This window comes from Poecilia reticulata, linkage group LG6 (genome assembly GCF_000633615.1).
Source record: "Poecilia reticulata strain Guanapo linkage group LG6, Guppy_female_1.0+MT, whole genome shotgun sequence".
Lineage (NCBI taxonomy): Eukaryota > Metazoa > Chordata > Actinopteri > Cyprinodontiformes > Poeciliidae > Poecilia > Poecilia reticulata.
The window spans coordinates 23,740,419-23,766,205 of NC_024336.1; the positions used below are offsets into that span (position 1 = coordinate 23,740,419).

The 25,787-nt window shown below is 37.8% G+C and overlaps 1 protein-coding gene across 4 annotated transcripts in view; it reads right to left on the reverse strand.

The window, feature by feature from the left end:
* sema4ba (sema domain, immunoglobulin domain (Ig), transmembrane domain (TM) and short cytoplasmic domain, (semaphorin) 4Ba) overlaps positions 1–25,787 on the reverse strand; it is a 57,197-nt gene that overhangs the window by 15,150 nt on the left and 16,260 nt on the right. For all 4 annotated transcript variants that reach the window (XM_008412341.2, XM_008412340.2, XM_017305508.1 and 1 more), the window contains one exon: positions 8,316–8,695. In XM_008412341.2, the coding sequence (XP_008410563.1) occupies positions 8,316–8,433 (118 nt within the window). In that variant the 5' untranslated portion in view covers positions 8,434–8,695. The remainder of the gene's footprint in view (positions 1–8,315; positions 8,696–25,787) is intronic.

Sequence of the window (25,787 nt, forward strand, 5' to 3'; positions counted from 1 at the left end):
TAGTTTAGGTCTGTAACTGCAAGATTAGTTAAACATTTACAAGAGACATAAGGCAGTGGTGGCTTTTATAAATCTAATGACAAAAAGTGGTTCAGATCTTTCTGAATCAAAAAGACTTTATCTTGCAAATTCTGTCACTCTGTCTCAAACTCAAGATGGAATAAAAACTTTTGCGAAATCTCTCTTAATTTTGTTAACAGGACCAACAGTGAAGAACAGAAACATGGTTTTTGAAGTAACTCATTAGTCAACCCATGAGCAGACCGGTTTCCCTTCTAATGAGCAAAGTTAACAAGTGGATTGAACTTCTTAAAAGGAATCTAAGGCTAAATGTTTGACCGTCTGAGCTCCTTTTCCTGGTGGCATATCTGCACAACACAATCTGACGTGCTCAGCAGACGAAGAGAAACATTAGAGTCAAATGGAAGCACTTATGAATATAAGGACAGCTTGTATCTGTGATAGAGAACCAAACAAAGCAGATGCAAACATCAGGCTATTACTGTTGAGGTACACCAGTATTACTGCAATCTGTCTAAATTACCAACCTTGTTTGTTCTTTTAAGAGCCAAATGTAGTTTTCAGTTCAGAGATTTGTTTTTATGTGAACCAAAAAAACATTTTATACTAAATCATTGTCAAAATGTATGCTAAGTAAGTAAGGCAATAAAAACTATATCAAAATTGTACAATCTTTTTAGCACAAATGTATTCCCGTAGCGTGCAAACTCCTCAACAAAATTCCTTGTTTTTCTACAAGATATGGCAGTCTTTTTAGATCTTACTGGCAAGTAAAAGAAAATGAGGGAATTGTGTTCCGTAGGAGAGATACTGAGAGTTTATCTACAAAAATAACTTGGAAAAACAACAACAACTACCTGCACTTTAGGAACAGTGACTTTGTTGACTTGTACTTTCTCCAGATCAAGCTTGCTGATTATTCTTGGACAGTTTCTGCTCAAAACAAGTTTCCAGCAGTAAGTTTGTCAAATAAAAGTAAATCAGTTACAAAGAAATTTGAATATTATTCAAATTTATACTTACTGAAAGATGATCATATAGATTATAAATTTATAGCCAAGTTCTAATGTGTGTTTTATTCAAACCTACCAATTTAGATTTTTTGTTCTTTAACTTAAAGCATTCTATATTACAATTCCTTATGTTTATTGAGTACTTATTTTAAAAACAGCTAACGTCACGTACTGAATATACAGTCACTATCTTTAGCTGTTTTTCTTAACAACAACTGAACACCGAAGAGATTTGTGACTAGTGCAACCTAGCGCTGCTTGCGTTTGATACATTAACTGAACAGAAATAAATATTGAATTATTATTTTTCTGATTGACTAATCAGCAGTTTACTGATCGACAAGAAAAAAATCACCCTATTCGCATCTCTGTCTAATTTCTGTGGTTTATACAGCTCTTTTTGTATGTTTTTCATAGTATCTTTTTAGTGTAAATGCTAAATGACATTTAGTAAAGCCTAAAAACAAAGGATCTTTGTTTTCTAATAATTGTGCTCTGCTGATATGAACAATAAGCAGAAAGTGATCAGACAGATGACATCTATCCAGTGGCAACTGAATAAATTATACCAAAACATTGGTTGGCAGAGCTGGAGGCTTTACATCTCATCATGTCGCTGATAGTAGACCTCTGATGATGGACTTTGTGAGAGCAGCGTTTTGTGGTTATAGCAATTCATCTGTGACCTTTTCCCACTAAGCCATGCACTGCACTCTCTGCAGCTGCAAGCAATAAAGCATCATAGCCATTATTATGTCATTAAAAGTAATTTCTACAAATGACTGTTAAATTTCCTGAAAACTGTCTTGGATGGGCTTAAAAATCTTTTTTCAGAACAGATTATTATAAAGTTTAAGGGAGTCCCATTCGATTCTATTGGGTCAGCTGTGATTTGCTTTGTGTATGAATTGTATTATACAAAGAACTTGCTGTAATTCTAATAATCACTGTCTTGTGTGCCATTAACTGTGGCAAACATAATTGTGAACTACAAGACAATAGGTCTATTTGTAATGGGAAAAAATGGTTTTATAGATTAAGTTCATAAAACTCAGGCTACATTGAAGCAGAAGTGAACATTTGCAGGATTTATTGAATGTGGAACAACTTTGAGAGGAAGTGTATTCTGTCCTTTACTGACAGTGAGCTAAGGGCTTTCTTTTGTAGAGTCAGAAATGTATCTGACTAAATGGCAGTGGCGCAAAAAGTGGGAATGCAACGCATGCAATGCATAGGGGCGCAGCACCAGAGAGGGCGCCAAAACCCCGTCTGGAGGGGGCGGCGTGCCAATGATGTTTTCCCATACACTTCAGCGCACCTTACGCTCCTTCACCTCGCGCACATAACGATGTAAATGTAGCGAGTTTTACCTTTCACGTGGGGCGACGATACGTGACGATAAGCTGGATGAGCTGCAGATACCTCATTTATTTTACACAGAAACCAATTCAGGTGACCGTAACAAATTCAACTTACTGAAAATAACCTACTGATTTATGTATAGACATAATGTATGTTAAAATGTATGTCTGATTTTAGAACACCTTTGTTTCTTACTTTTTGGTTTTTAGCCTCATTGAGTGTAGATTTAGATTACTGATCCCTAACTATCCATTTTTGGGGTCAGAAAACAGGTACTTGTTTATTTTCTGTCATATGCAAAGATATCTTTTAGTACTTCACAATCTGAGCTACATGGAACAGTAGAATACATGTGGTCCAAGAATGGAGCCTTGACTAACTCCATGTGATCTTTGTTGGCTCAGAAAGAAAGTGCCAACGTCCAATTTGTATCAAGCAACACATTTAAGGCGGATCATCTTTAAGGGACATCAGACAGCCCATTTCCAGTCTTCTGAGCATTAAGATGACCTACATTGCAATGTCTCAGGGAGCTCCAGGTAATGCTAGCAAATAATGGTTTTAGAACAGCAGGACTTATTAAAGAGGCAAACTCACAAACCCAAAGTGGATAAACAAATCTGTTTGTATTCATTACAGAAATACCCACAGAGATAGCTACATGACTATGGAAACTGACAGATTACATTAAGAGTAGGTTTTGCATTGTGCAGAAAATGTGAGAGCAAAGGGACGATTTCCTACATATTAGGCATAAAGAACAAAACTCTGTGTAGTTTTATTCTTTTCACTGCTGCTTTCACAGGATGGGGAGTCATTTAAGCAGCGACCACAGAGGCAGAAACCTTTAACAAGGGGTCAACCAATAGCAGTGTCAAATTGTCTTGTAAGACACAAAACAGCCACAGTGGAGCACTAACTGGATTATCCCAAGTATTTTAAAGCTTGCTTGTAAAAGCTCGTCCTGAATGGATAATTGTGTGGGAGAGTGAACCAGTAAAGCTAAAGGACAGGGCCTGGAGCATCTGGAGTGCATTATGAAAAGGCCAAGAGGCTGAGAAGTTCCTCTTGCCAAGTAGTGAGCCTGCTGTTTATGTTGGTAAACTGTGGGGCTGAATTTTGTTAGTAAGATATCGTCCCTACGGCACCGTCTGTGGGGACAATATCTTTGCTAATTTCTAATAATGTCATGGTGTGAGAACTACAAATATCTGCAAGTGTGATGGACAATGAGGGGAAGGCAGGATAAAGACATGTTTTACATATTCACATGGCGTGAATTAACAATATAAGCTTTAGTGGTGCGATTTACAACACCACAGTGTGATATTGCAGGAATCCTGCTAATCTGTAAACATAAACAGCGCTTTGCTCTAATAAATTATTAAAAAGGAACGCACCTCAGGAGAGGCGTTTTCTCATGAGGCAGTCCTTGTTCATTCAGGGAACAACAAATGCTGAATTAACCGTAATAATGTTAAGCAGGTGCTGGTTCATCAGGAACTCACCATGACCCCTTCCTCTGGTTCTGGAGCATTAGGAACAGAGGGGCTGTACAGGAGGTCCTGACCTTTTTCTAAGTGCAGCACAGCACTAAGACCTTACTATTTGTTCTGAGCAATTACACTCGCTAAGCACAAAAAGCACCTTGTATGCAAAGCAGCTTTGCAGAGGTCAATAGGTACAGGATTATATGCACAATATGGACATTGTGGTGTTATGAAGAAACACAAGTGTACCAGCAAAACAAAAACTTACTATATGCATTCAAAACATGTTATTTACGATAATTATTAGAGCTTAAAACGTGACCTTCATGGCACTTCCACATCAGAAATGAAAGAAACCCATATTAGAATGTATAGCCACTGACCCCATGTGTATGACAGCAACCTAATGTATTTAAGCATCTAGATACAATGAAAATGACTTTTAACTTCAAACTGAGCATCAGAATGAGAAAGAAATGAGATTTAAATAACTATGAGTGTGGCATGGTTGTTAGTGCCAAATGAGCTGAGCTGAGCATTTCAGGAACTGCTGATCTACTGGGGTTTTCACAAACTATTCTTCTGGTTTGCAAAGAATGGTCTAAAATAGAAAATATACAGTGACAAGTCTTTTGTTTTTGACCCTTTATGGCCAAGAGTGTTCATCTTCTGATTGTTACTTCCAGTAGGACAATGTTACAAAGTTTATATCACCTCAGATTGGTTTTTTGACAGTGAGTTGACTGTATTCCATCTACCTCCACAATCACAATATTTCAATCCAATCAAGGGCCTTTGGGTTGTTGTGGATTGGGGAATTTGCATTATGGATGATAAACTGACAGATTTTAAGCAAATCTAGGATTATATCAAGTTAGTTCAGACCAAAATCTCTGAGGAATGTATCCAACATTTTTTTGAATCTATGCCACAAAGAACAGATTTTTGCTATTACGTTATGACAGAGTTAAAACTTAATTATTGGGAAGGTGTATCTAATAAAGTGGGGATTGAGTGACTACTACGAAGTCCTTTTGTACAAATTTTAGCTTGAGGAGCTAGCTAGAAATGGTTTATTCATGGAATCATCAAATAGAAAAAAAAACATTTTTCACAATGTGCAGACTGGCTACATAGAAAATATTGATACAATTCAGACAGATACAGATGTTTTGAAATAAAAATGATAGAAATAAGACACAACCAAACTTATATAATTTTGTATTAATACAAGAATCCAAACTAATTTTATACACTTTTAGATAAAAAAAAGATATAATTTTCTAACCCAGATAGTCTTTAGGAAAAAATGCTTGATGTTAGGTAATAATAACAAATTTTGTTGTTGCAGTTATCACGTGTTTGCAGCACTACATTTCCTATTTGTAATTTTGCTGTGACAAAGTATATTGAAAAAGGTTAAGAACTTCTCCATAGAAAAAAATGATTACATTGGTGCATCTGTACTGCAGAGTAAATAACACTTCTCACTTTACACTCAAACTGAAAAAAAAAAATCCCACGTAAACATACTTTTCAGACAACAACAGCATTATAAGGCTGTAATATCACTTGACACTGCTGTCATTTGATGTTACTGCAGACTGGCTAATTTAACTAATTTGAACATGGTAGCATTTAAATAGTGAAAACTTTCTCGCTCATAGCATGGCTGCAGGCATGACCCTAGCCCAAAATAAAGAACCATGGTCACTTCGATGGTCACAGAGGGATCAACGGGGAATAAATAGAGGAGGGGAAGGGCTTATAGGTGTGCCTTTAAAAAGTACTCCAACACAGAAAGCCCTTCAGCATGGTCTACATTAAAGTCTGGAACAAAAGCAGAGAGAAAGGCAGTTGCAGGCTTTACTCCATGAACCCATGATCCATGCTGATAGGCGCATAATGAGAACCAGACAAGTGTTCACACCATAACACATACAAATCCCCATTCATTATTCATGGCAGATTACCCTCTTCATTAAGGCAGAGGCGGGAACCAGGGGGATCCAGAGGGACCCAGAGGAAAGTGGAGGGGACATTAGTAAATGAGAATGCTACCGATGAAGATCAGCCAGCCGGTTCTCTGGCTTGCCCAAGCTGTAACTGTTTAGGCATGCAAGCTGTCAAGCTAACAGGCGTCCAGATAGGACAGCGAGCACCGGAAGCCGTGACGAGGCCCGACAGTTTTTGCTGTATAAAGTTCATGTCCCTGAGGCTTGTGGTTCTGCATTCTGCTTTGATACTGTATATACAATGTGACAAAGACTTTCTGCGGGGAGACTGGAAAATGTCAGCGTAGCAGAACTGACGTTACCAAAGCAAGGCAGCGTTTATCAAAGCTCTGCTGACCTTCATTCGCATACTGAAACTCAGAATTTTCCTTATTTCGTGATCTACAGACCTTCTAAGTGCAACAAGGTGTGTTTTTGAATAAATCATTTACATTCAGAGCTACCATCCGTATAGAAACATAATTAATTTTCATTGTTAAAAGTGACTTATGTTCCTGCACAGGCTGGTTATGGGCCTTATTGCAAACCTACAAGACAGAGAACAAAACAACCAACTTTGACTGGCATCGGTCTCAAAGACTGTATGCATCAGTTTATATACTGAGAACTTGAGGCATGTGAATCATGCATGTTTTATGGTGTTGTTTAACTCTGGCTGCACGCCCTAAAAGCAAATCTTTGCAGCAGAACAGAGGAAAGCATAAAGCATCTTTTCACAAAATGATTGATGATGTGTGTTGTTGTGAAACACTCAGCCTCTGTGTGCTCTGCAGAGGCAGGGGAGGTGAGAAAGATTATATGTTCAGGTAAAAAGTCCAACATGTAGACAAGGCGCAAGCTCAGACAGGCTCAACTTACTGAAAGCGCAGAGTAGTCCTGGGCTGAAAAGGGAATCAGAGGACTATATAAAAGCACTCAACGAGATCCTTCCACACAATCTTCTCTGACATACACTAATGAAGCCTGACCATGAGTCACTCACCACAGTTCAAACACCACAATTTTACACTAATTCCTTTAATCTGTCATTGTGTTTAATTTCCATGGAGATAATAAGGTGTAATCTTTGTTGAAATCCAACTTGTCATCTCCACTGCATCCCAACAATAATCTGATTCACGGTTCTGAATTCTTCTACATGGTCTAGCTGTATAACCATAAATCAAATAAAATAGCATGACGCTGAAACCCAGAGTTCTTTCATAGTTACCTTTGACTGACCTATTTATACTGAAAAATCAATTATATTCTCTAGTCCAATTTTCTTTTCTTTTCTTATCCTCCAGCAATGTAATTTTTACAAATACTTAAATGTAAAATACTCTGAATTGCCTTGTGTCTAGAACTATAAATAAACTTGCACAGACTTGCCTTTTGGTGAGTTCAGATATACAACGTGTTTCAAAGTTTCAAGTCAGTTTTGCAAGCGTAGGCATAAAAATATACATTTTTGATAAAAGCAGCAACACTCAAGGCCTGAGTGAATTTGTGGAGTGAGCTACAACAACAGCAGGTCTGTATGTAAATATGTCTGACCCACAGAAACTCAGCAGAACCAACTCTCACTTGCAGTAAAATGCTACCAAAATCAACAGGTCGGTAAAGTTTTTTTTTTTTTTCTCCATTCATTTTTTTATTTGACAATTGATTGACATTTGGCCAAATGTTGCAGTTCACATAAAAGGATCTGATACAACCACATCTGGAGCCTCAGGCATCTGCGGGTTGCATAAGGCGCTATTATGGTTCAAAATGCATTCCTTGCAAAAGCATCCATGCTTTATGAACTTTTTCACATTTTGTCATGTCACAACCACAATTTCCACTGTATTTCAACAGTATTTGCATGTGCTATCCCATCAGAAGGTATCATACACAGCTGCTAAATAAACTCAGGATTTATTTAGCAATCCTGAGTTTATAATCGATGTTATAATCGATAATAACATCGATTATTATGTTTTAATAATCGAGAAGGTGTGGTGCTCAATAGTACTCAGCCCTTTCTAGACATATATAAATGAAGTCCTCAGTAGTACTCCGTTTAGTCGGGAGAGGTAACCTGTGTTTCATTGAAGGGATGATGCAGGACAACCACAAACCTACCAATTAATAAAAGATGAGAAAATGAGATCTATAATAAATCTAGAGAAGTTGAAAGGTGGGAGAAACTGGTGATAGGAAATCTGTTGGCTGTGTACTCCCTATGTAGGAGACACGTATCGAGCGCGAACCGAGGGTTCGATTCCCGAATCTGGATTCTGTGCTGCGTGTCTTTCCCCTCTTTCTCTACCCATTTCCTGTCTGATCTATTCAACTAAATGTCACTAGTGTCAGTAAGAAGTAAAAAATAAATAAATAAAAAAACCTTATAGATGTAGTAAATGTCATAGTTATTTAAAGAAGGGACTTACTGTAGGGAAAGCTGAGGCGCGGAGTGACATCATTTTCTGTGACAGCCAGATGAAGGAAACCAAGAAGTAGGACAGTGTAGGCTGGGAGACACAGCCAAGCCATACTCATCGTCCACATGCCACTCCAGGTCCACCAGCCAACTTGTACTATTTGTCTCGTTTAGGTTTTGGGGGAATTCATGAAGCGTGCCTGTTTCTGTTTATCTCCTTTCGCGGCCTCTCTCTTCTCTTGCAGCTCCAGGCGCTTCAGATGGAAATCCGGTGAAATTGTTGGGAAGAGAGGAAACTCCTTGTTGTTTGATATTACAATTGTTGACCTTAAGAGCACAGCAGAAAACCTCTTCTATGCAAACACCGAACTCCAGGGTCTCAACAGATACCTTTGAAGAAGAAGAAAAAACATGACATCGTGTTAGTATGTTGGATGAGCTAATTTGCACATACTATCATTTTCTACAAAAACTAATTATTTAACAGCTGATCAGGCATTTATCAAGCCACTTTGCTTACTGTGAAGCAAAAACATCCTTATTCATAAGGATATCCTGCTTGAATATTTAGCATCTTTGTAGTTGTGCTGATTAGAGTAATGCATTGCTTTTGAGTGTTTTATGATAAATACCACAAGTTTTCCATGGTAAATTGCACTGAAATGCATTTTGAGGAAGTAGTACAGTAGGATTGATTTATTTTATTTTTTTCCGCTTTTGGTAATTTGTACCACAATAAAACCTTCAGAAACATGAATGCTTCATAGTATTGTGTGTTTGAAAGTGCAATGTGCAGGAAAATACATTGTTATAGTAAACAATATATTTGTTTACTTTAACAAATACATTTATCCAGTCCTCATTATTGACTGTATAAATGAGCAAATCCCACAGGTTTTTGCATTTGGAACTAGAACTCAGTTAGACTGATTTTGATGTCATTTCCAGATGCAAGTTACAACTTCAGAGGTAAATTGAACACAGCATCAGCAGCCACCGGCAATTGTTGTTGGCTTACTGTCGTCCGCAAGTTCTTATAACCTTCTTCAAAGCAATTTTCTACTGAGAGGTTTCTGATAAAGCAACAATTAATGTGCTTGAGCAACTTATCTTTTAAGCTGCTGTTGTTTAGTAGTTTCATATCACACTTAATCCATTTATATCCACCTTCCAAATCCAATACCAAAATTGCCTCTGAGTACTCTTGAAGGCAAGCTATCACCTGTGGTACTTGTGCTAAAGGTTCAGATTCATTGTGCTACGAACTGCTTTGTGTAAATTCTTCTGCTGGTAACTTTGCTGTATCACTGAATTATTCTCTCCACAGCAACGCCTTATGTTTAGGAAAGTAATTGCAGCAAGTGTAATTGACATGGCACAGTCACTCTGCATTGTTGAATCCAAAGCTCGCTTGCTCCATTTACCCTACGGCGTGACTGCAGTCAGAAGAGAATATGTTCCTGCATTCATCCCTTTGCAAACTTTACATGACAGTGCAGGAGCATCTTCTAGACACTTAGGGGAAAAGGAATGCAGTGGAATCTTAAACCCCCAAAACATAAACAAGTGGCTGCTTATGAGCAATTGAAAACACAAATGTTGGCAAATGTATAAGGGTCACATGAAAAGACAAAGTAATATAAATTCTAACTGAACAAAAAAAATATATACATTTAGATGGGACATTTTAATTGGGTTACGCTTAGAACAGCTCTGGATGTAGTAAATTAAAACAATTGTGTTTGGGGAAAAAAAATAAAAAATAAATAAATAAGAAAACGAATGTAAAGGTATTGTGCAATGTTTTGAAAGCAACTTTCATTGTAAGTTTTGTCAGCAAACCATTACCTTGACCCACAATGAAATATATCACAAAAATATTTGCGATATATTGTAGACCACTGTTGACAGTTGGCTTAAACATCGACCCAGCCAAGATAAGTGAAGCACACGTATCACTAAAAGTTTGTTGGTACAAGTTCAAACCACAACCAGATTTATACAGGAAGAAATATATACCAAACATAGAAAATGCCTCTTTTTAATAAATGTCTCATAACATTAGTTATTGAAAAAAAATGCTACAACTTTTATCAGGAGTTAAAAGTCTCTGTGTCACTGAGTAAGGTCAGTAATTTAAATAACTGAATACTATTAAATGATGGCCTTCCTTGTGTAGTTAGTGCTAGTAAGTCAGTTTAAAGCAAACATAAATAACTTTGAAATCTCTGTGTTGAAGGTCTTACTAAAATATATTTTTATAAAGCTGAAAGACAATGAGTGACTGTTTATCAAACTTCAGTTTTGGTGCCCGAAAAGAAAGCTTATATATTAAATCCAGTTAATTTGTAAAAATCAACAGAGATTATATTGATTTATTTTCATTTTCCCCTTTAATATCTCCACTGACATTGTAAAAAGAAAAAAAAGAAAACAACTTAATCCTCTCACCAATAAAGCCAACAGCTATCTATTATACCAGTAATAGAGTTAAAGGGTAATTCATTGATGTAAGTCTGCTGAACACAGTGAGGCGTAAAGGAAAACCTTAGTACGGACATCCCAGTTACAACCTCAAATGCTCCATTACACCTGCCACAAGAAGCTCCTCAGACGCAACCAAATGGAGATTCAGTTTCATGTGAGCTGTGGAAATCAATGGCAGACCATAGTGAGGGAGTCTATTCCTGGTTTCTGTCATGGAGATCCAGAATTTTAGTCAATAAGCACTCGGCTGCTCGTTATAAATGGAGCAGTCTGAATCTGAGCGTGGCGGAGGATGTTTGGAAAGCAGGAAAGACTGCAAAGGAAAGAAGAAAATGCTTATTTATGCACCAGAGTCATATTGAAAACCAGGGATATATCATTAATTCGTGGTTTGTGTATCAGTCAGCAAAGGAAACCAGCAAGAATCTGACCGAAGAATGTAGAGAAAGTTGGAGGGTGTGAGAACAAGGACGCCTCAGACAGCAGAGAAATCTACATGCAACTCTGCACTTCACTGCTCTCGCCTGCATGATGCATAAACTGAATCATCCCTTTCACCCTCTACACAGACATGATAGTGTGCTCCCGCTCTGGATGATGCTCTCCAAGCTCTCTGTCTACCATCTCCTCCTACAGTGCTCGTACATTCCTCTCTGTACAGCCTTCAGCAACACATTAGACTTATCCGTTTGACATCATTTTTTTCATTTGTCAAACTTTCACATTGAATATAAAGGACTTCCCCAACTTTTATGCATTTTACGATTTATAAAATCTCAGTAAGCTGTTGATTTGCAGATTGCTATGGTTTATTTTTGGTCTGAGGGAGTGGGGAATATAATACATCTTTGTGCATCATTCAGCTCTGCATTCATTTATTCTTTTATCTGTCTATCCACCATACATTTGTTCATCCAGTGTCTTGTTTACTAAATGCCACACAAACATGTCTTACAACCTAAAACAAATTTTTGTGGTACTGCCGGTTTTGCCAAGGTGTTTTTGCTAACCACATTTTTGACTTCAATAAGTTCTTTCCTGCTAATATACATATTTAAATAATACATAAATGAATAAAATCTACCCATAGGTTTGTTCACTATGGTCTTTGAAATTTACGCTTTACCGGAGTAAAAATATCTACCACAAATTCAGAGGGAACTTATACTGCTGGAACCCCTTTATTCTTCAAATATTCAATTGAAAAGTCTATAAATCCCAGAGCTTTCAGTTTGTAAAAGTATAGAGTTTTGCCAACCAAACCATGTCTGAACCCAATATCCCACTAATGCATTGGTCTGGTTTCTGCTAACTAGACTATCATATGACAGTGGAAGCAAGAGTCCTCCTTAAAGTGAATGTGGCTGATTAGACAGAGAAACTGTTGAATCAGGCAGAGGAATGTTCTGCGGGAAACTGGGTGAGAATTTATCACGAGAAAAGCACTGATTCATTAACACGTGGGGCTGAAATGGCCATGAGAACCACCTAAAATATGCAAATCTGTCAGAGTACAGTGAAGAGGAAACGGAAATAGCTGCTTGTGATGTTAAACTGGTATAAACACTTCTAACAAAGATATATTATAGTGTAAAAGAACCGTTTGAATGTTATGTTTTTGCCACTTTGTCAAAGCATTTCACAACAAGGAATTTCAGAGAAGAGGAAATAACTTTTATATTTAACTAAACTGGGAGTTTCCCAGAACTATGCCAATCATTTCCTGTTTTATATATATATATATATATATATATATATACTGAAAAAGCTTCTCCATGACAGCTTCACTTCTATGAGTGTGAATGGTATAAATAGCAGCGCAGCTGAAACAGGTGGTGGGACCATTGACATTTACTATTTCAGTAGAACAGCATGGGTCAGTGCTCAACACATCATCTGGAATAGTGCTGAATTATAAACATAAACGTGACCTCTTGGCATGCCATGCGTGTCAAAAAGCCACCTGTATGCAGATGAACACGGATCACCTCAGGTTACGTGTTTCCATGTGTGACCTTCAGCTTATGATTCAAACTGCAAACCCCCCACCCCACCCCACCCCCAAAACTACTCCGCATCACTAAAGAACAGTCAGTTGTGTGACACATAGCAGATGTGAGATATGGAGAGTGTCATCTGCCTGGAGAGTTTTAAATAGAAGAGCATGTCTGACCGCACAGATGTACAGAGTGTCTGATTTATCAGGTGAGCTGTGGGAGCACTATTATGATAAAATAGTGCAAAGTTTTAACAGTATTGCTTCAACACACTTAGTCAGTTCTAATGATGAGTTAACTTACTCATTGTGCTGCTTCATAAAAATCTTATGCATACACATACACACGTCTGCGATTGTAGTGAATGACGCAAACATCAAAAAACACAGCATATTTTTTCAAACCACTCCATTCCAAACTTCAATGGATTTATTGGGATTTTATGCAGTATTGTGTGCAGATCTGCAAAAGATTAGGTTTTATGGGTGATAGGTTGAAAAAGAAATTTGAAGGAAGAGAGAAAAATACCAAGGAGACAATGTGATTATTATATAATCTAGAAACTATTTTCAAACTTTGTTTTTCCATTTTTGTGAATTTATTTGCACAAAATATTCTTAAATTTAGTTGCTGAAACACTGAGGACACTCAATTTCACCCTTCAAATGGGGAAAGATAGGAGAACATGCCATTTAAGAAAGGCAGATTTGTCAGGAAACAAAAGAAATAAAAAGCACCTTTCTAAAGCTTTAATCAGAGCAGTTATTAAAACATTTTAAACAACTGGAATTGTAGCAAGCAATGCATTTTGTTTTCAATATCTGGTCTCAGTTGTGTGTCATTAGTTTAGAGCTAGAGAACAGTAGATCAAAAACAGCTGCTGCAGCAACATTCTGCTTCTAGTTAGTGTTAAAAGAAAACGTCTGTATCTGTGATCAGATGGCTACTTAAAAAAAAATAAAAATACTCATTTTTGATTGGCCCATTTTACGTCCAATCCCCAGACCCTGTTCAGAATAATTAATGGCCCGTTCATCTCAGAGTGAAGCATACAGCAGTAATTATGACTATATGCTACTCCAAAGACTTTTAATTGCCTAATTAAAATCTTATTAAACTATTGAACAAAGATAAGGGACATTTTGAACTTAAGCGCCAGCGGAGTTCAATGCATCAAACTTGCTTCCTGTATGGAAAGGCTTATGACACCAGGTCAGAAACGGTCTTTTTTTTCAGAAGTGCTGATTTTCCTAAATATTGTACACGAAGCTAAAATAAGACAGGAACGCATTGGAAGATTAGTGGAATATATGGCTGTGAAAGTGACTGAGAACATATCGTAAGTTCTGTTGGAATGCTACTACTCAAGTAACCCTAGTCAAGAGGGGTTATATGCAAAGACCACGGGAGGAATGGTTAGCTCAATGGGTAAGTCACCACCCGGGAGACCCGGGTTCGAGGCCAGGCTGGAGCAAAAAGTTACAACGGTGACAATGAACTCTCAGTGTGGGTCCTTAGTGCTGGGGAACCAGAGCACCCTGATGAAAAGTGGGCTACTGGAACAAGACGGAAATGGGCGAGAAATGAAAACATGGATCTGTTGGAATGCTACTAAAGTAACCCTAGTCAAGAGGGGTTAAATCATCCATCAGAAGTTCAAATGTCTGAAAAGATATTTGATTTCATTCAATTTCCCCTCTGCACCAATTTCCATAACACATGCGCAGATGAGACTTGCTGATGAAATGTGAAGTAGTGAAGCTCTGAGGTCTGTCGCTGGGTCTGCCATAGCTATTAATGCCAGAGTCTGTGAAAGAAGAGCAGCACGAGCTCCGTGACAGAAAGAAAAATCTTAATCGTGAAAAGGTAGGGAAGAAGAAAAGCAAAGAAAAGGACAAAAGTAGTCTTTACTAAAGGTTTCCCAGCAAAAATCCTACATCCTATAACACCCTGCAATGGTATTCATGCCCCTTGAACTTTCCTACATTTTGTCAAGTATCACCTATAAATTAAAATGTATTTTATAGACAAACACAAAGTAGACCTGTTAAAATCCAACCCCTGGTTCTATGCTTTTCTTCATACAGAGGGTCTGAAGTCTCATCTATTGAGAAACAATTTCTTGCTGGAGGCGTGGATTCAGACCACAATTCCAAAACAGCGCTGAAAATCGACATCGTCGTTCACAACTTCTGCTTCTGTTCTCCAATTGGCTCAGTTCAATTTCAACTGGAGAAATCAAGTTCAATGGGAGAAATTTCAGACTAGAATAGAATGGAAATGCATAAGGAGGCAATGGCCAGGATAACAAAAAGTAGAGCTCAACAATGTTTATTTATAGAGAACTTTTCACAGATAAAAATTCTACATTTAGACCAAGCATGAAACAATGTTGAAAGAAAGTCATATGATGTCCAGTTTACATGTTGCTAATAGATAAGCAATAGAGTAAAGATCTGGAAGAAAGTCCAAAGTTTGGATGAGTTCAAACATGTTTTGGTCTTTCAAGTGCAGAAAACTAACACTACATAACCCCCTGAAGACATCAATCCCATAATAAAATATGATGGTGCTGTGGGGGGAAAGAAATGACAGAAAGAAAGGGTAAAAATGTAAAAGAGAAACAAACTGATTGAACGTTGTTGAAATTGGACAAAATGTGAAAAGGTCCAAGATTAAAAAATACTTTTGCAAGGCAGAAATTACCTGAAAGTGACTAATCTCGCAAAAAAAAAGATACAACGAGCCTCTCACAGTTTTGTACTTAACTTTTTCAGGCGATTCCCGTCAAAACACATCTGACAGAGCTTAACCTGGCTTAAAATTGCCAACATGTTGTCATTAATAAACCCTCGAGCATGAAGAAGGAGAAGAAGGCAAAATCTTCTTTTTCTTCCTCTGTGCCCCTTTCAGCTTTTTAAAAGAAAATGTAAAAAAAATCAGTGTAAGTTGATCCACTTTGAGGAAGGAGCCTGCACTGTTGATCTTGCTGAAATGGCCTATTTCTTTTCCAAAGTCTTTTCTACTGTAGAGTCACACCCTGTTCTGGGAACCTTAGCATTCATACGTCTGCGACACCTTTCATGCTCTAATGCTGAGAGGGCAACTAAGTTTCACATTACAGAATTTAATTCACTAAACAGTGCTATTTTCTTTTTACTAATCTAAAAAATTTATTTGAAGTACTTCGAGATCATTTGACATTTTTAGGTTCAATAAGACATTCGTGCATCAAACTCCTTATGTTGTCAAAAGTTCAAAATCTTTCTTCATGCAACATTCAGTAGCTACATCTGTGAACCATCTGGGGTGTCATGTTACACTGAAAAAATTCAAAAGGAAGATCCTTTAGAATTTTTATCTGTGCTACGTGATATGCTGACAGTTGGTAAGGCTGCTTACATTGCAGCCTTTTCAGTTCTTAAATAGGTATTGCTAATGAATAGCAGCGGATGGCCCGGTGGCATTCTCTACCTTATTTAACCATTGTAAATTAACAATTACGTTGACAGATTTACTGAGGAACCAAAGCTCACTGTAGAAAAACTACTGTTTGTTTCTCACAGGGTGGGAAAAGAATATAATACAGTCCAAGATGTTTTCTAATAAAATATGACTGCTTGCAAACAAACACAGATGAAATAAGAGCTCTATGCTGCATTTGATAGAAAGTATGCCCATATGCAGTCCAGTCTAATAAGGAGAAACTGAAAAAAATATATATATCTGGGGCCTGTGTTTTTATGAGAGTTCCTGACTGCTGCCAGAGACAGGTGAAGAGCCGTTTCAGAGTTTCAGACCTGGCTGCTGGTAAGTAGGTCAGGCCTGTTGAAACATTCAGTCCCATTTGAAATGTCTCTGTTCATTAAAAAAAAGGTTTATAAAAAAAACTGTTTGAATCTGCTGGAGTGAGTTATTGGCTTTGATTTTCCATTAATCCAAATTGCTCATTTTGATGTCAGCTATACAAATAAAAACAGAAATACGTCAAGGTTCTGAGTTTCATCATTTGCAAATATTACACAAAAGTTTCTTTCTTATAAAATCGACAACCTGCGCCAGGCATGCTAACTGTGTGCTTAATCAGGTGTTTGTGTTCTTCTTCCAGTACTTTTTGCATTTTTTTATGTCAAATATGGAGGCATATTTCCGGTACAGCACCAAAGATCAATTCTTTGAAAAATTCTTCTGAAAAAAGACTTTTAAAATGCAATGTTAAAGGTATAGTTCTGATTTTTTGTGTGATTGTGCTAAAATGATTTACAGCTAATATGTTGCTGGAGTTTTGATTTAATATAAATCTATGAAGCTGATGGCCAGGTAGGGAGGGCCCAGGACCACAGGAGACTTCTTACATCTTAAAGCAACTTTAAACTTCAAAAACACCATAGCGATTCTTGCAAAGACTATTTCATAAACCTTTTAAATGTCATCATTTATGCAGGGCCATTATTACAAAGAAGCCAGTAACCTTTACACAGTAAATGCAGGTTTGAGTCGGCGTGCCAGCAGATAAAAGTAAGTGTCTTATAAAGTAAAGCAACACCAAAGCCAAAATTATTATAGCAATTTAAGGGAAGGGACTGGAAACACTATATATGTTCATTTCTCGGTTATGTGTTTCACAGAGGAAGATATAGTAAGTGATAGCGTACCATTTCCTCTGTAATAATTGCCTTGTGTGCAAGTCAGCATCCAGCACAACTGTATGGACAGTTTAAATGTTCATTAGTTGTTGTTTGCATTAACCATTGTGATGTTTTTGAAGCTAAAGTTGTATGAAAATGATAGAGTTTTATATTAATATGGGCTCCTTTCAGACTAGTCATTAGCTGGATTCTCATCAGCTAAATCTAGAGCTTTGCAGCTGATACTGCACATAAGATAGTAACATTTTACCTTTGCAGCTGATACTGCACATAAGATAGTAACATTTTACCTTTGCAGCTGATACTGCACATAAGATAGTAACATTTTACCTTTGCAGCTGATACTGCACACAAGATCGTAACATTTGACCAAACCTGACTTTAAAAGTCCAAACTATCCCTTTAAGCTTAAATTTTGACATTCCACCTCATTTCCTGCCATCTTGTTTTGGCCACTTCATATCTTATTGTGTGTATTTTGTCAATCAGAGGACTTAATGCCAATAAAAATACTGCAGAGTAAATTAAAACAAGCAGCAAAACCTTGTTAAAATTGTAGACTAGATAACCGTCAATTATGGACAAATTGACTAGAGAAAATGAGAGGCTTTTTTTTTTTTTTTTTTTGCCCTTACAAATTCATGGTGCATTCAATCAACAGAAAAGGCTCTGACACATTTATGCTCACTGAAATTGATTCGGCTGGTGTGGCATCCATGAAAAAGCTGTAAACAAAGCGACGTGGCTGCTCCCCCTTGATGTCGGCTGCAAGAAGCTGCACGCATTCCAGTAGCTTAGAGGCTTAAACAGAAGCTCAGGCTATAGGCCACTGGGCAAAGAGCTGCGCGCATCCGTCACTGTGTGAGGCCGATAAAGGGCTCAGAGTGGACATTTCTCCACATGGTCCAGAGACAATCCTTCAACAGAACTCTAGAGTATTGTGTTGAGATTGTCTCAAACCACTAGAAGACACGCTCTTCAAGGTTCTACAAACTTAAACATCTTGTTCAACAGAGAAGAGGGAAATGGCGTCACTCCAAATCTGTCTCCTCTGAAAAGGATAATGGCAAGGAAAAAATTGCTCAAAATCAGCTTTGATTGTGTTGATGTGTTCTCCTATCAATGAAGATTATGCAAAAAAAAAAAAAAAACCCAAAAAAAAAAAAGTTGACATGTCCAAAGAAGATTTCTGAGAAACGATCAGTATTAAATCATGGAATTGCCTGTTCATTCAGGCCCATGTAACAAGGTTCATGTTCAGTCTTCAATCATTTATGGCACACTATCTAAAATTATACATGTGGGAACTGTTTATAGTATAATTTTGATTTATGATGCCCTGAGCTCAAACAGATGCACAGTGAGTAGCTAGAAAGCGTCTTGAAATTCTTAACCCTCTAAAACAGATTAATCCAAGAGACAGTGTGTTTTTAAATCTGTTGAGAGTTGCAGAGCTGAGAAAACAGCAAAGAGAACAAGAGGAGTCAACAGCTTGAAGTGTGCTGTTGCTAAACAAATTGTAAATGGATAATCATTCCTTTAGTGCATGTGCAGAAAGGAAATACTCTTATTAAACATTATCTCAAAAGTTTAACATTGCTCTAGTCGAGTATTTTTGTCTTTGACCTCTTCGGTTGGCATATTGACCACATTAGAATATCTTTGTGGGGGTCAGTCTGTCCCTATTATGAAACGTCTGAAAGTGGGCAGCTGCCCCCCACATGAAGTGACCTCACTTAGTAAAGATCAATAGCAGGCTGCACATTCCTCAGCAGTCACTCCAACCCTTGCTATCCCAGTTATCCAAGACACTTTAGGATTTCTTTAGAACAGTGATGTTTGGGTTGAATTCCAGTTATTAACTTTGAGCATCCTAGACAACCAATTTTGACCTGAGGGTGCAACACATCTGCCCAGTGAAAGGCAAATGAGCTCATGTGACTCACACGCTCGAGTCTCGAGCAAATAATATAAAAGTTCGGATCAAGCACAAAATCTTTCGAAAAAAGTCTTTTTCAAGAATCACTATTTTTGAAAGACAATTTAAAATCGTACACCTACTGTTCTTACTGCAAGACCTTCAATTGTTGGTAAATGGCCCATATACTTAGTGACTTACACAATAAGGATAATTTCTCGCATTCTTTCTGACTCACAGTTCTAAATAGCTTCCTCTGCTCAACAGGTTGCTTTTCAGAGAAACAGTTATTACCTTATTGCTAAGAGCAATTAGTTGGGTTACTGAGAATGTCAGCTAGCAAATCCAAATCCCTCTGGTCTTGTAATCATTGCAGCTGATGTTTCAACTTTAGAGATAAATGCAATACAAGATAAGCAGACAAAATCACAATTTCTGAATTCACTTCACTTTGCTCTGGAAGTTATACAAAGTTTAATACTGCTCCTCTCTTCTGAAAGTTTTTATTGTGATGCAAAGTCGATACACATTTTTTGGAAGTTGTTATTTGTACTAGCACTGCATCACATGTTCATATTTACATTGCAAATATATGATGCTAAAATTTCTTCTGTGTACCGGGGAAGACAGCCCACGTACCACGAGTGGTACCTGCACCGCATTTTAAGAACCATGATTCAAATGCACATTGAAGGCGAGCTCAGCTCTAATAGTTTACTTGTTTGTGATTCAGATTTTCATTTTCTTTTGATCCAGCTGTTTAGAGGCCTGGACAGCAAAATTATGGGCCTCACTGACCTCTTTGCTGGATGATTTAATGGCTGACTGACCGCAGTATTTAACCAGACAAGCATAATAAGCGGATTAGAAACATATCAGATGATAGAGTTCAATGTTCTTGGCTGCAGGTACAGTACAGATTTGAGCAGTCACACATATTGCTAACAACTGAGCACATGATGTAAATGACTTAATTCCCGATAAATCCAGAGGAAGAGTAGGACTGCTTAACACTGGTTTCTGAACCGAAGGAACCTCAGTGAATGTACCTCTGGGTCTTAAATGGAAACCCTCATCTGTGTTTGCACCAGATAAAATCAGAGTCCTGACATGTCCAAACGGTGTCCCAGGCCACTCAAGATGGATGCCTGCATGTGGGCCTTGATGCCACGGAGAGATGAAGTTGAAATGAAGTGTCACACGAAAGCTGAGCCCCCGCACTTTAATACCAGAGCATGAAGCACATATTTCAACACCTTCTCTCATTTTATCCATTTTACAAGTGTGGACTGGTTAGGTAACTGCAAGCTGGAATGACACTGACAAGTAAAGTGCCAGATTATGAAATATCAGTAACCAGAACTGCATATACACACAAAAATGCTACTGATTGCAATTAGATCCAACTTTTCCATTTGACCTCCCTGACCTGGTTAAGACTAAAAATCAAGGCTTTTTTTGATTAGAGAACGCTGCATAGACTTGGAGTGAAAACTGTTAATGAGTGAAGAAGACTGGCTTAGTTATTTTCATTATCAGTAAGGTGTTTAAAAGTGAAGTAAAGAATGCAAAGAAGCTGTGAGGAACCTTTTTAAAAAGAAAACTGTATTTCCTAAAGATGGATTTCTTGTCTGCCACTTAACTCAAACAGGATAGACATTAGTAGAAAGCAAAAAGCTGGTTGTATTACAGCAAAGTTGTTCTTTTTTATTCTTTTGAAGTCCAGTTCTGTCACACACCATCCTAGATTAGGAAGTGCTGAATGCCCTTTGGAAATCTCACAGCTAAGGTAAGAAACTACATCTTCTGCATGGAATATACACTAAGGGGCATCTGTAATGCTAAATGTGCTAATCAGTGATCTAAAAGTTGACATAAGATAGTACAAACAGGTCATTTTGTTGTTTGTAGTAAATGTGCAATGCTAACAGCTTTCTCTTTAAGACACACGATGCAACGTTGTTGTCTCTGAAAGTAATAGAAATAAATAGGGATTAAAACAGGACAAGAAATACATAATAGAGTTTGCCTTATTACAGAGAGAATGAAATATTATTTTACGCAATTCTTCAAAGTCAACATTTCACAAAATCTGTGATTGGAAATTGGGCCACTGTTCTGTGACTTAAAGTGAAAAATGAAGAAAAAAAAATACATAAGTGGAAGCGTATTTCCATCTTATTCAAAACATTGAAAAAATGTTTATAACTGATGGCATTAGTCGTGATATGTGGAGAAGTGGTTACAAACAGCATTCAAGTCTCTTATTAACAAACATCCACTGTGTTTATCTTTCTCAAAGCTCCATTTCCATAAAACCCAAGAGGGTGCTTTGCAGATTTATCTCTGACATTTGCATGAAGCCAGAAATTCATCTCATTATTTACAAACAGGATAGGGGGCCTATGGTTTGACCGTAGAATAAATTGGGATACTTGAATTCCAAAGCAATCTAGGAGATTTTTTTTCAAGAAAATTATTCTTTTATAAGGAAGAGTTAAACATTTGTGTATTAGATAAGAAAGAATGCATAGGAAGAGAGAAACATAGCTATGGGTAATTTGTCTTCATCACTGTGTTCCTTGAAAGCATTTTTTTCCTCTCACCACAGTCAGTGAGACCCCACTGACCTCAGCTGGTCTTATCAGAGACAACACACGACCAGTGTTACTTCCTGTGATGTTAAACTTCACCTGCATGCCGAGCAGCTTCTTCCCGTGCAGATGTCTGGAGGTCTGGCCAGCACATCTCTGACTGTTTCTTACACTGTACACAATTTAGTGGATAGCAGCCAGGAGGAAAGCAGAGATGCATACTGATCCGAGCCCTTCAGCCATGCCACACTGTACACAAAAAGTGCTGAAAGAGGCCAAAGGATGTCTTGTGCGCCGTGTCTTAATATATCACATCTTCAATACGATCTGATGAATTATTCAGATCGTGCTATCTGCTTTGCCTCTCACCTAAAACATCTGCCCTGCCAGCTGATCTGCCAAGTCCGCCTTGCTGCCTGTGCCGCCACAGGAAGCTTTTAGTCCGGCTGCCATCCTGTGGTCTGCGCTCCTTTTATCCTCCAATCCTCTAAGTATATACATGTTTTGGACTTCAGGAATACAGCGTTGAGGAAGAGAGATCAGGTTACTGTGTCAACAAACAGGACCAGTGTGCACAGAGCTTTTAACAGAAAGACAGTGGATTTGCTACTGTTCAAATATCTGGGTTCTCAGAGGTAATGTAAGCACGCAAAGAACTACCTCACCTAACCTGCTGTCTAAAAATACAAAGGTTAAAAAAACTTGATGCCTCATTCAACAGTCCCAGTTTAATGGTAGGGACAATTGTCTTTTAGTTGCATTCATGTTAGCATTTAAAGTATTCCTGAGTAAAGTATTTCAAGGTTTTCTGAAAAGCTTTTGCTGGATTTTAGATGTTTTTTTTTCCCCATTCAATTTCAGAGACAGCATAATCTATTGGGTTCATCTGGTACATAGTGGTGACAGTAGTTGTCAGGCATGTTGTGAGTTTAATTTCAGCCTCCCCACTCTACATAGTAACATGGCTTTGGGAAACTCACAACCACAAGGGATATTAATTGTGTGATGGGTTGTGAGTTTGGCTGATACCAACATGTGTGTTGTTAAAGCACTTCAAGTTGTCTGTGTGACCATGGATGCTTAATTATTGTTTTAAAATCGGGGAACAACGTGAGAAAACTCTTAAACCTGCTAGCTTAAAGGTGTAGCATATCTTCTTCATGAGCCTCGCTCAGACCTATGTAAAAAGCGGCTTTCTTTTCTTTTTCCTTTTGCTGTATTGGTTATGCACTGACTAATACGTACATTTAATGAGTCTACAGCTAGATTTTAGTCAAAATAACCCCTCTGATCTAGTTTCTACCGTCGGTGTATGTTTGCATCTCTGCTCTGTTTGGTCATAGGTCAGAGTCTCTTGCACCTACAATTCATTTTATGATGACATCAGTCCCTAAAAACCTCATCTTCTAATACCTGCTTTTAGTCTACCACCTGTGATTATGCAAAGGAAACATGTGGACAAGTTTTGCGTGGCTAGTTTCGGGTGGGGGATTCTACAGAACTTGTCAGAGTTTGTTCACATAAATTTGATGACATAATCTAGGTATTGAAGCCCTTTTCACATTTTATAATGATGTTCACTGTGAAAGGGAGAGTCCTGTGGCTTTCTGTTTGTGTCATATAATCTGGTCTACTCACTGCGCCCAGATTTGTGTTGGGGAGGAAACGGCACACATCACAATTAAAACACTCATCATTAAGTTTTAACTGGTTCAACACAAACCATCGGAAGCAAGAAAACAACTACGCGTGTATGTTTTGTTCACAATAAACTGGAATAGCACCGCAATATGTTATGTATCCAATTTTTAACGAGTCACATCAAAACACCAGTAAAGATGCTAACATTAGTGTAGCACAATAGCAAACTATGTATGAAAAAACATGAGGAAGATGCAAGTTTGTTGAAGTCCGTAATATGTGTCGAGTCAGTTTACTGAGAATGCAACTTATTAAACAGTTACCCTGCTTATTTTGTGAATGGGGTTTTGAAATAAATAATCTTTTATATAATATTTCTATTTACTGAGATGCACCTGCAAGTCCAGGTTGGTTTGATGCAAAAGTTGACTCAGGTCCAGAGTCACTTTTGGTGGAATAGGACATTTGTTTTATCTGAAACATCACAATTTAAAACAATGAAAAAAAATCTTTAAACAGGAAAATAAAGGGAATTTTATGTGCAAAAGAAAATCTCATGCTTTGACTTTAAAGGGTGAACAGGAACCTCCCATTTCCCTATTGGGTTTAATGATATGACTAATCACTTGCCTCACACATCATCTTTCATCATTCTTTCGTCACCATTCATATATTTCAACAGCTCATTCCGCACAGCCCTAAACCCCAGTTTAAAAAAATTGCTGTACTTCAACAAGAAAATATAGAACAGCTTGTTTAAAATGGACCAATTAAATGTGTATGATCAGAGCGACGGCAGGAATGTCTTCAAAGGGTCAGCAGAACCATTAGCAGAGTAAAGGGCACAACCTGGAATGCTCAGAGATATCAAATCACCAGGCAGGGGGGAGGGAGGTGGTACTGGGTGCTAAACTGGGATCGGTTGGAGACTCTTTCTGGGATCACAAACACTCCTGGTACGTCTGTCTGAAAGAACACAAACATTCACAACCACTAAGAACAACAAAAACCTGACAGACGTTTGGTGCCTCATATCAAAGCTCCAGAGTTAGCAGTGAATCCATGGACATAGTTCTGAAGATTTGATGTGAAGAGGAATAATATGACTAATAACCATATTAACTGAAAAGAAAATGATCACACAATGATAAAACAAAATATACTTTTTGCGATAATGAAAAGAATCTCCAAGGCCGGTAACAACAACGACCCGAAGCACTTTTTGTGACGTAGGCGTTGCGAGTTTCACAAGGGGTAAGTAGCAGTTTGGAAACACTACAGTGAACGCAGCAATCTGGCCGGGTTCCATGTCCACAGTCATTTCCCACATCATGGCACAGCACTAGACTGGGAATAAACAGAGGAACCCGCTGGGCTCCCAGAATGAATGTTTGCAGAGTTCCCATCAGTGAATGCGCAGTAACAGGACTCCCTGAAGGCCTGTGTTTAACCTTTAGGTTACAAGTGGCTGGCCACTCCACAGCACGCCCCTCCCAGAGACATTAACCCTTTTCTGGCTCTTCTTCATCAGGGTATGGAGAGATAAAGAGGAAGTTAGATAAAATCTAAACAAACCAAAGATCAAGAGATAAGTATCAGGATCGGTATGTTTATTAGCTTTATTTTCACACTATGTAACAAGTGCAAGGAATTTTAGCTATTTTTACAAAGCAACCAAATTAACAACAGGGCTAATTTAAAGTATGTTTCTCGTACTTTGTGCAGCTGTTTACTGAGAGAGAGCCAGATGCTTTTGTTACAGGGCTAAAAGGAAATCATAAGTTGAAAATAGTGTATTTAAAAAGACTTTGCGTGAATATTTTTACGAGCGCTCACTCGAAAATTTAAAAAACTTGTATTTGAGTACTTTCATCGCGAAAATTCAAAATAAGGCTGAAAAGTTGACAAGAAAGTAGTGTAAACTTATAGCAGGCTACCTATCACCAGATGATCACCAATGACAATATAATGCAAAACTGTCAGAAGCACAGACACTGTTAAAAAACTTGTTTCCAACTTCCTGTTCCTGTTGCAAGACAGTCTGGAGAAAAAGCCTAGCCTGAGGTCAGTGCAAACTCTATTTGTGCACTGCTACATCTACACAAACAAAAAAGGTCACAAAGTACAAACTAAAAACAAACATTCATGAACAATTAGGAATAAAAACCCTAAAACCCTAAAAAATAAAAATCTCAA